Here is a 12,185-nt window from a genome sequence, read left to right as displayed (position 1 = left end):
TCCATCCACCTCACCATAAAAAACTCAGTTTCGTTTCTTTTTATGGCTGAGTAATATTCCATTGTATATACGTGCCACTTCTCCTTTATCCATTCATCTGTTGATGGACACTTAGGTTGCTTCCATGTCCTGGCCACTGTAAATAGTGCTGCAATGAACATTGTGGTACATGACTTTTTTTTTTAACATCTTTATTGGAGTATAATTGCTTTACAATGGTGTGTAAGTTTCTGCTTTATAACAAAGTGAATCAGCTATACATATACATATATCCCCATATCTCTTCCCTCTTGCATCTCCCTCCCTCCCACCCTCCATATCCGACCCCTCTAGGTGGTCACAAAGCACCGAGCTGATGTCCCTGTGCTATGCGGCTGCTTCCCACTACCTATCGGTTTTATGTTTGATAGTGTATATATGTCCATGCCACTCTCTCACTTTGTCCCAGCTTACCCTTCCCCCTCCCCGTGTCCTCAAGTCCATTCTCTAGTAGGTCTGTGTCTTTATTCCCGTCCTGCACCTAGGTTCTTCATGACCATTTCTTTCTTTTTACTTTTTTTTAGATTCCATGTATATGTGTTAGCATATGGTATTTGTTTTTCTCTTTCTGATTTACTTAACTCTGTATGACACACTCTAGGTCCATCCACCTCATGACAAATAATTCAGTTTCGTTTCTTTTTATGGCTGAGTAATATTCCATTGTATATATGTGCCACATCTTCTTTATCCATTCATCTGTTGATGGACACTTAGGTTGCTTCAGTGTCCTGGCTATTGTAAATAGTGCTGCAATGAACATTGTGGTACATGACTCTTTTTGAATTATGGTTTTCTTTGGGTATATGCCCAGTAGTGGGATTGTTGAGTCCTATGGTAGTTCTATTTTTAGTTTTTTAAGGAACCTCCATAGTGGCTGTATCATAGTGTTCTCCATAGTGGCTGTATCAATTTACATTCCCACCGACAGTGCAGGAGGGTTCCCTATTCTCCACACCCTCTCCAGCATTGATTGTTTGTAGATTTTTTTTTTTAATTTTTTTTTTTTATAGCTACTTTATTTATTTATTTATTTATTTTTGGCTGTGTTGGGTCTTCGGTTCGTGCGAGGGCCTTCTCCGGCTACGGCAAGCGGGGGCCACTCTTCATCGCGGTGCGGGGACCGCTCTTCATCGCGGTGCGCGGGCCTCTCACTATCGCGGCCCCTCCCGCCACGGGGCACAGGCTCCAGACGCGCAGGCTCAGCAGTTGTGGCTCACGGGCCCAGCCGCTCCGCGGCATGTGGGATCTTCCCAGACCAGGGCTCGAACCCGTGTCCCCTGCATTAGCAGGCAGACTCCCAACCACTGCGCCACCAGGGAAGCCCGTAGATTTTTTGATGATGGCCATTTTGACCAGTGTGAGGTAATACCTCACTGTAGTTTTGATTTCCATTTCTCTAATGATTAGTGATATTGAGCATCCTTTCATGTGTTTGTTGGCAATCTGTATATCTTCTTTGGAGAAATGTCTACTTAGTTCTTCTGCCCACTTTTGGATTGGGTTGTTTGTTTTTTTGATATTGAGCTGCATGAGCTGCTTGTATATTTTGGAGATTAATAGTTTGTCAGTTGCTTCTTTCGCAAATATTTTCTCCTGTTAAGAGGGTTGTCTTTTCATCTTGTTTGTGGTTTCCTTTGCTGGGCAAAAGCTTTTAAGTTTCATTAGGTCCCACCTGTTTATTTTTGTTTTTATTTCCATTTCTCTAGGAGGTGGGTCAAAAAGGATCTTGTTGTGATTCATGTCACAGAGTGTTCTGCCTATGTTTTCCTCTAAGAGTTTTATAGTGTCTGGTCTTACATTTAGGTCTTTAATCCATTTTGAGTTTATATTTGTGTGTGGTGTTAGGGAATGTTTTAATTTCATTCTTTTACATGTAGCTGTCCAGTTTTCCCAGCACCACTTACTGAAGAGCCTGTCTTTTCTTCATTGTATATTCTTGCCTCCTTTATCAAAGATAAGGGGACCATATGTGTGTGGGTTTATCTCTGGGCTTTCTATCCTGTTCCATTGATCTCTATTTCTGTTTTTGTGCCAGTACCATACTGTCTTGATTACTGTAGCTTTGTAGTATTTCTGAAGTCAGGGTGCCTGATTCTTCCAGCTCTGTTTTTCTTTCTCAAGATTGCTTTAGCTATTTGAGGTCTTTTGTGTTTCCACAAATTGTGAAATGTTTTGTTCTAGTTTTGTGAAAACTGTCATTGGTAGTTTGATAGGGATTGCATTGAATCTGTAGATTGCTTTGGGTAGTATAGTCATTTTTCACAATGTTGATTCTTCCAATCCAAGAACATTGTGTACCTCTTCATCTGTTTGAATCATCTTTAATTTCTTTCATCAGTGTCTTATAGTTTTCTGCATAGAGGTCTTTTGTCTCCTTAGGTAGGTTTATTCCTAGGTATTTTATTCTTTTTTGTTTCAGTGGTAAATGGGACTGTTTCCTTAATTTCTCTTTCAGATTTTTCATCATTAGTGTATAGGAATGCAAGAGATTTCTGTGCATTAGTTTTGTATCCTGCTACTCTACTAATTTCATTGATTAGCTCTAGTAATTTTCTGGTAGCATCTTTAGGATTCTCTATGTATGGTATCATGTCATCTGCAAACAGTGACAGCTTCACTACTTCTCTTCTAATTTGGATTCCTTTTATTTCTTTTTCTTCTCTGATTGCTGTGGCTAAAACTTCCAAAACAATGTTGAATAATAGTGGTCAGAGTGTACAGACTTGTGTTGTTCCTGATCTTAGTAGAAATGCTTTCAGTTTTTCACCATTGAGAACGATGTTGGCTGTGGGTTTGTCATATATGGCCTTTATTATGGTGAGGTACTTTCCCTCTATGCCCACTTTCTGGAGAGTTTTTATCATAAATGCGTGTTGAATTTTGTCAAAAGGTTTTACTGCATCTATTGAGATGATCATATGGTTTTTCTCCTTCAGTTTGTTAATATGCTGTATCACATTGATTTGCATATATTGAAGAATCCTTGCATTCTGGGATAAACTCCACTTGATCATGGTGTGTGATCATTTTAATGTGCTGTTGGATTCTGTTTGCTAGTATTTTGTTCAGGATTTTTGCATGTATGTTCATCAGTGATATTGGCCTGTAGCTTTCTTTTTTTTGAGGTATCTTTGTCTGGTTTTGGTATCAGGGTGATGGTGGCCTCATAGAATGAGTTTGGGAGTGTTCCTTCGTCTGCTATATTTTGGAAGAGTTTGAGAAGGATATGTATTAGCTCTTCTCTAAATGTTTGATAGAATTGACCTGTGAAGCCATTTGGTCCTGGGCTTTTTTGTTGGAAGATTTTTAATCACAGTTTCAATTTCAGTGATTGGTCTGTTAATATTTTCTATTTCTTCCTGGTTCAGTTTCAGAAGGTTGTGCTTTTCTAAGAATTTGTCCATTTCTTCTAGGTTGTCCATTTTATTGGCATGTAATTGCTTGTAGTAGTCTCTCATGATCCTTTGTATTTCTGCAGTGTCAGTTGTTACTTCTTTTTCATTTCTAATTCCATTGATTTGAGTCTTCTCCCTTCTTTTCTTGATGAGTCTGGCTAATGGTTTATCAATTTTGTTTATCTTCTCGAAGAACCAGCTTGTAGTTTTATTGATCTTTGTTATTGTTTCCTTCATTTCTTTTTCATTTATTTCTGATCTGATTTTTATGATTTCTTTCCTTCTGCTAACTTTGGGATCTTTTTGTTCTTCTTTCTCTAATTGCTTAAGGTGTAAGTTTAGGTTGTTTATTTGAGATGTTTCTTGTTTCTTAAAGTAGGATTGTATTTCTATAAACTTCCCTCTTAAAACTGCCTTTGCTGCATCCCATAGGTTTTGGGTCATCATGTTTTCATTGTCATTTGTTTCTAGGTATTTTTGATTTCCTCTTTGATTTCTTCGGTGATCTCTTAGGTATTTAGTAGTGTATTGTTTAGTCCCCATATGTTTGTATTTTTTAAAGTTTTTTTCCTGTATTTGATATCTAGTCTCATAACGTTGTGGTCAGAAAAAATACTTGATACAATTTCAATTTTCTTAACTTTACCAAGATTTGATTTGTGACCCAAGATATGATCTATCCTGAAGAATGTTCCATGAGCACTTGAGAAGAATGTGTATACTGTTGTTTTTGGATGGAATGTCCTATAAATGTCAATTAAGTCCATCTTGTTTAATGTGTCATTTAAATCTTATGTTTCCTTATTTATTTTAATTTTGGATGATCTGTCCATTGGTGAAAATGGGGTGTTAAAGTCCCCTACTGTTATTGTGTTACAGTTGATTTCCCCTTTCATGGTTGTTAGCATTTGCCTTATGTATTGAGGTGCTTCTATGTTAGGTGAATAAATATTTACAATTGTTATATCTTCTTCTTGGATTGATCCCTTGATCATTATGTAGTGTCCTTCTTTGTCTCTTGTAATAGTCTTTGTTTTGAAGTCTATCTTGTCTGATCTGAGAATTGCTAATCCAGCTTTCTTTTAATTTCCATTTGCATGGAATATCTTTTTCCATCCCCTCACTTTCAGTCTGTATGTGTCGCTAGATCTGAAGTGGGTCTCTTGTAAACAGCATATGTATGGGTCTTTTATTTGTATCCATTTGGCCAGTCTGTGTCTTTTGGTTGGAGCATTTAATCAATTTACATTTAAGGTAGTTATTGATATGTATGTTCCTATTACCATTTTCTTAATTGTTTTGTGTTTGTTATTGTAGGTCTTTTCCTTCTCTTGTGTTTCCTGCCTAGAGAAATTTCTTTAGCATTTGTTGTAAAGCTGGTTTGGTGGTGCTGAACTCTCTCAGCTTTTGCTTGTCTGTAAAAGTTTTAGTTTCTCTGTTGAATCTGAATGAGATCCTTGGTGGGTAGAGTAATCTTGGTTGTAGGTTTTTCCCTTTCATCATTTTAAATATGTCCTGCCACTCCTTTCTGGCTTACAGAGTTTCTGCTGAAAGATAAGCTGTTAACCTTATGGTGAATCCATTGTATGTTATTTGTTGCTTTTCCCTTGCTGCTTTTAATATTTTTTCTTTGTATTTCATTTTTGATAGTTTGCTTAATATGTATTTTGGCATGTTTCTCCTTGGATTTATCCTTTATGGGACTCTGCACTTCCTGGACTTGATTGACTATTTCCTTTCCCATGTTAGGGAAGCTTTTGACTGTAACCTCTTCAAATATTTTCTCAGACCCTTTCTTTTTCTCTTCTTCTTCTGGGGCCCCTATAATTTGAATTTTGGTGTGTTTAATGTTGTCCCAGAGGTCTCTGAGACTGTCCTCATTTCTTTTCATTCTTTTTTCTTTATTCTGCTCTGTGGTAGTTATTTCCACTATTTTATCTTCCACGTCACTTATCTGTTCTTCTGCCTCAGTTATTCTGCTATTGAGTCCTTCTAGAGAATTTTTAATTTCATTAATTGTGTTGTTCATCATTGTTTGTTTGCTCTTTAGTTCTTCTAGGTCCTTGTTAACGTTTTCTTGTATTTTCTTCATTGTTTTTCTGAAATTTTGAATCATCTTTACTATCATTACTCTGAATTCTTTTTCAGGTAGACTGCCTATTTCCTCTTCATTTGTTTGGTGTGGTGGGTTTTTACCTTGTTCCTTCATCTGCTGCATATTTCTTTGTGTTCTCATTTTGTTTAACTTATTGTGTTTGGGGTCTCCTTTTTGCAGGATTCAGGTTCGTAGTTCACATTGTTTTTGTTGTCTTCCCCTAGTTGGTGAAGTTGGTTCAGTGGCTTGTGTAGCCGTCCTGGTGGAGAGGACTGCTGTCTGTGTTCTGGTGGGTGGGGCCTGGATCTTGTCTTTCTGGTGGGCAAGGCTACGTCTGGTGGTGTGTTTTGGGGGTGTCTGTGAACTTAGTATGATTTTAGGCAGCCTCTCTGCTAATGGGTGTGGTCATGTTCCTATCTTGCTAGTTGTTTGGCATGGGGCATCCAGCACTGGAGCTTGCTGTTGGTTGGGTGGAGCTGGGTCTTACCGTTGAGACGGAGATCTCTGGCATAGCTCTCACTGATTGATATTACTTGGGGCCAGGAGGTCTCTGCTGGTGCAATGTCCGGAACTTGACTCTCCCACCTCAGAGGCTCAGGCCTGATACCAGGCCAGAGCACCAAGACCTTGTCAGCCACACAGCTCTTATGCTGTAACCTCAGAGCCAGAACAGTACCCAGCATATAGGAGACAGTTAATGAACATTTGTTCAATGAATAAATGAGCTGTCTTGATAAATATCTGCAGTGACCTGAACTTGAAGCCCTGACTGTTGCCTTTCTCTGGAGGAGAAGGTTTAGATTTATTCTCTTGGGCACCAAACAGTTGAACCTAAAATGTTCTGATGGAAACACGTTTCTACTCAATACCAAGAATTGCCTTTTAAACGAGCAGCACAGAGATGTCTCAGGAGGAAAGTAGTCTCGCAGTCAGGTCACTCCCAGGCCTTGCCTGGTGTCCAACTCACCCCCAGAGTCATGACCTAAGGGCCTATAATTTTTCTTCTTATCCATTCTTGGTGCTTTATCTCTCTCTTTCTCTTTCTCTCTTTTTTTTTTTTTTTGTTAGGTGCTGCCTTTTACACTGTCCTGCACCTTTCCACTGTTTCGTGTCCTGGCAGCTTGGGTCTGTGGATTAGTGGTATGTTTCATAGCTTCACAGTTATGTCACATTCATGGATGTCTTATGTAAGTCCTAGGCAATCTCGAAAACACAGATTATCTATGTTTATAAACTGTGGGGAAATAAATCCCACTGATGCTGAGTGCCCGATTTCTAGCCCTTTCTAACATGATAGGCAGAGGCATAATCACGACACCTTGTTAAGTCAGTAAATTGAGAGGAATTTGCCCAATACCATGAAATAAGGTGTTTCTAAAATGTGTGTGTTCATATGTGTGTGTGGAGTAAAGAGTTTGGTTTTGCCCAAAGTGTGGATTGGCCTTTGCCCTTAGCTTCTGGGAGAAAAAAATCTATTCCAACCTGATGAATGTCCTTGTTTAGTGTGAGTGCTAGTCACATTAGGAAGACCAATCACGTGACTGAGTGAGGGACTTTGGGTCACACGGTGTCACTTGACCTGGGGATTGAGACATCCACATGGGCAATCAATCAATCATGCCAATGTAACAAAGTCCCTATAAAAACTCTGGACACCGAAGCTCAGGTGACCTTCTCTGGTTGGCAATACTCTGTGGTGTTGTCACATGTCAACACCAGGAGGACAAATTGTCCTGACTCCTAGGGAAAAAGACAATGTAAACTTTATGTTTGAAGACATCAATTGCTGACCTATGTGTCTTTTCCTTTGGCTTATATTAATATGTGTCCTTTGCTGTAATACACCATAACTGTGACTATAAGAGGTTTCTGTGAGTTCTGAGAGTTCTTGTAGCAAATTATTGAAACTGACCATGGTTTTGGGAGCCCCTTGAACTTGAATTTGGTGTCAGCAGTGAGAACAGTCTGGTGAAGGACTGTTTCCTCAACCTTTTCAGTTTGGCCAACACAGGGCAGTGAGTGTATGTGTACATGCATAAATATGTGTGTGTGTATAGTACAACACTGGCATAGATTTCTTATAATAAGAACAGCTGAAGGCTATAATATATTAATAAGTCTTAGATATTTTTCTCCTTGCATCTTTAAATTCAAACTGCTGACTGTGAGATCTTTCCTACTGGCCTTTTATTCCAAAACCAAACTCTGACCCCGGGATGGGTGTTGTATTCATCCCCGTGTACTTTGTACCCATCTGCGGTTCCTGTCAGTCTGTGTTTACTTTGCCTGCAACTCTGCTTAAAGAAAGAGAGTGAATTCACAGAAGTGTTTTTTCCCTACTAAGATTTGGGACCCATAAATCATGGTGACAAGAAATGTGATGATGGTCTCTTTCTGTTCTTGAGGAGATAGGAACAGGAGAAGCATGCAGGTTCCGATACGGTTTTGTAATTTTTACCAGTGGTAGCACCATCAGAAGGATTCCAGAAGGCTAGCTCCTCAGCCCTAACCAGGTAATTCTCTACTTAAATGTTCCTGAAATGAAAATGCAGAGACATCCACCAGTGTCACTCAGGCCGTTTAGTACCTGCTGCGGAACTCCTGGCAGTTAACGATGAAATTGTCAAGATTTCCTTTTTGCTCCCTTCCAAGCAGGCAGGGCATTGTTTTTATCTCCTGGTTTAGCACATGAATCAATCCTTTTGTACGTGATTGGTGGGACTGTGCATGTTTTCAGAAACTGTCTGGCTTTATACCTGGCAGACTGGCTTGTTGAGAAGTAGTTCTGCAAATGAGAAAGAAGATATGCAGATTTTTACATGTCCCCACATTGAATTATAAGGCAGTCAAAAAAGATTGCCATTTTATGGCCTGGTATTTGGTTTTAGTCATTTTCATTCTTAGATATATTCCTTCCAGAAATTAAATTTAAAAATATTATTTAAAAATATTGGTATTTTGCAAATTGTGGTTGACAAGAGAGGGGAGGAGACGTGTGACAAGGTGGACAAGTGAGAGAAAGAATACCTAGCAAGTGTTTTAACTCCTGTAAAACTTGATGTGCTTGAATGGTATATATTTCATTTTCCAATAATACTTTATTTAAAAAGAGTCAATCCAGTTTGGTTTAATTCCTGCCTTGAGGCCATTCACAGGGCATTCTCTAAGTAAAGCACTCTGTATGCCTCCATGCACAAAGGTAGAGGGGTTATGTATCAATTAACCTGTCAGAAAACCTTTGTCAATGGACTATCCATAGTAAAAAAAAAAAAAAATTCTATTTTTCTATAGCATATCCATACTAAAAAAAATTCCATTTGTCTACAGAATATCCGTAGTAAAAAAAAAAAAAAAAATTCCATTTGTCTATGAACTATCCATAGTTAAAAAAAAAATTCTAAGATTTGGCCATCAACACATGTGTAATAGTATATGGGTATAGTAATTTTGAGAGACCTGAAAAATACAGATTTATAACAGAAAAAATTAAAAAGTGGATCTTGGTTTGCTGAAGCTAGAAGAGTCATTTACGTTGAAAGAAAGCCCCAGTAAAATTAAAATTTGATTTATTATATAAATGTTCATTTTCACCTAACTTATTTAGGATTATATCTACCTTATAAAGAAAACTTGCCTTTTAATTTAATTTCTGCACCATGAAACAGATTTAAGTACATCCCATAGATAAGGTTTACTTGCTATGGTTTTAAAAAAAAGAAAATGTTCAATGTAATGATTCACACAACCTAAAAGTTTTGCCAAACTTAAAATGCTAATTAAAAAATGAGCTCAATTCCCTGATTAAAAGAGAGAAATTAGTGTAAAGCTACTTAAAGAATTCTCCACACTTTGGCATCTTAATATGGAGTCCGCGGATGGACTCTGGGGCATCCACAGATGAAATTATATAGAATATTGTGTTTGTGCATATGTGCATTTGGAGGGGAGGTGGTCTAGTACTTTGGCTCTTAGGGCTTAAGCACTACTCTGAGTTTAGATGTGGGGCAGAGAAGATGCTGTAGCATTTCTGTGCCTATTCAGTCTAGGATAAAGGCACAGCCAGAACCCTGTGCTGATCCTTTTCATTTTGGAGATTCTATTTCCAGAATTATAAGATATACCTCAGTTTGGTCACAGGGTAAGTACTGGGGCTTCCTCAGCTGTGTTATTATCACTTTTTTCCAATTTACCAATGGGCTTTCTAGATTATCTTGAAGTTACATTTAGAAGCTGGGTAGTGGTTTTTTTTTTTTTTTAATTAATTAATTAATTAATTTTTGGCTGTGTTGGGTCTTCGTTTCTGTGCGAGGACTTTCTCTAGTTGCGGTAAGCGGGGGCCACTCTTCATCACGGTGCGCGGGCCTCTCACTATCGCGGCCTCTCATGTTACGGAGCATAGGCTCCAGACGCACAGGCTCAGTAGTTGTGGCTCACGGGCCCAGTTGCTCCGCGGCATGTGGGATCTTCCCAGACCAGGGCTTGAACCCGTGTCCCCTGCATTGGCAGGCGGATTCTCAACCACTGCACCACCAGGGAAGCCCCTGGGTAGTGTTTTTACTGAATACATTTCTAGGGCACTACGGAGAAACTCTGTGTGTGTGTGTTTCTTCATGTCTGAAGAATAGTAGATGTTGAAAAGATGTGTATTGAGTAAAAGACAATGAATAAAATGAATGTCAAAATGAATGAATAACCAAATATTTAGAATTATGTAATTTAACTTCTTTTTTTAGTGTCATAATTTATTTATTCATTTATTTACAATTTAAAAAAAATTAATTGGGGCCTATTATATTCTTGGACTTTGGCTGAAATTCAGAGATTAAAGAGCTCCCCGATCTAAAGAAGGGGGGGCCAACAAATAAAAAGGCATGTAAATTAACTTCTTGAATGAAGCCCTTGCTTGATTAAAACAGGAAATTTAAAAAGGGGATTGAGACAAGGCTTTTTCTGTTCCCACTGTGATCCTCTGCAGGAGAAAGACACCCATCCACACTGGTCATCAATGATTTTGTGTTCTCATAAAACCTTTGGGGAAATGGTAATTTTTTGTTTTTGTAATTTTAGCTATCCCACTTGATAAAGTCAATCTTCAAATATATTGTGCCTGGTCTTTTCTGAATAACTTGAGTGGACCCATGGGTACAGCAGCTGGTTTGGTCTCTTCCACATTGATTTTGAAGATCCAGCAAGACCCCGAGTGCCTCACAGGTCAGCCAAGGAGTATGCTAAGATTATCCGAAACAATGGCCTGGAGGGACCTCTATAGGAAGGGTGGCTGGGAAATTTCACCTGGAGAAGGGACCTCTGCTCTCGGAAAGGAAAGCTGCTTTGGTAGATCCCTCAGACATCCTCAAGTTGCCTTTATAATAGATAGGTCCTACCAGCTGATCCGTGATCATGAAGTCTGAATATGTAATGCCTGGGGATGTATTTAATGATGGCTTTTACTCTATTTGTATTTGATCAATGAGGCTTTTTAAAAAAATAGAATAGAAAACCGCTGCAATTGATTTTTATATTAAGAAATCAGATGGACTTGGAAACTTCGATTTAAATCCTTAGAATTTTTCTAGAAAAAATAATGCAAAATTCATAAACACAGTGTGCTCATGATTTGCAACTCTAACAGCAGAACACTTATTATAAAATTACTTGTTTATGAGCCTATTTTTTTCTATATACATAAGCTATTCTTTGCTTTTGTAGGTCCACTGTCATGTGTTCCATAACTTTCTACTATTTAATCTAGTATAAAAATCAAAATTAAAAGTTAGTCCTATTGTATCATTATACGTTCTGTTCACCAAAGGGATTAACTGATAACCTACTTAATAAAATGGATTGGTTGATATATTTGGCACATAGTTTACCTATGCATGAACAAGTACATCTTTCTCTTGCCTGATAAACTTTTGGAAAATAAGAAAGTAATAAAACAAATCAGAATGTGAATGGCAAAAAAGAGTATTTAAGCGTTGATGTTTAACAGAAATTGGATTCCTACTCTATAACCACACCAGATTAAAAGCAAAAGAATGAACAGGGCATGGTGTCTACTTTTGGATATTTTAAAAAATTAAGGATCCGGGGCTTCCCTGGTGGTGCAGTAGTTAAGAATCCACCTGCCAATGCAGGGGACACGGGTTCAAGCCCTGGTCTGGGAAGATCCCACATGCCACGGAGCAACTAAGCCCATGCACCACAACTACTGAGCCTGCGCTCTAGAGCCCGCAAGCCACAACTACTGAAGCCCATACGCCTAGAGCCCATGCTCCACAGTAAAAGAAGCCACCGCAATGAGAAGCCTGCGCACCACAGCAAAGAGCAGCCCCTGCTCTCAGCAACTAGAGAAAACCCGTGTGCAGCAGCAAAGACCCAATGCAGCCAAAAATTAAATAAAAGAATAAATAAATAAATTTATTAAAAAAAAAGAAATTAAGGATCCATCAGAACATTGATGACAGCCAGGAAATAAATACATGAGTTAATTGACTTACATGAGTGTAAGCAAAGGAGGGGAGGATTTCTTACCTCGGTGGTTGAAATGCCTGAGGTGTATATGAGGTTGCTTGGACTTGGACATTTTACTCAGCTTCCTCAGTGGGGGTCAGTAAGAGATATAGGGCTCCCTCTGGACTTCCTGTCTTCAC

The 12,185-nt window shown here is 38.6% G+C and overlaps 1 protein-coding gene across 1 annotated transcript in view; it reads left to right on the top strand.

Annotated features, from left to right (window-relative positions):
* The window catches only part of LOC103004921 (cytosolic beta-glucosidase), a 146,419-nt gene extending 135,618 nt beyond the window's left edge, over positions 1–10,801 (top strand). Inside the window, 2 exon segments of the mRNA XM_007187637.2 lie at positions 10,600–10,656; positions 10,659–10,801. Of these exon segments, the coding sequence (XP_007187699.2) occupies positions 10,600–10,656; positions 10,659–10,801 (200 nt within the window).
* Positions 10,802–12,185: the final 1,384 nt, after the last annotated feature.

The sequence above is a fragment of the Balaenoptera acutorostrata genome, chromosome 5, assembly GCF_949987535.1.
Source record: "Balaenoptera acutorostrata chromosome 5, mBalAcu1.1, whole genome shotgun sequence".
Classification (NCBI taxonomy): domain Eukaryota; kingdom Metazoa; phylum Chordata; class Mammalia; order Artiodactyla; family Balaenopteridae; genus Balaenoptera; species Balaenoptera acutorostrata.
This window is presented reverse-complemented; position numbering and strand designations above follow the sequence as displayed.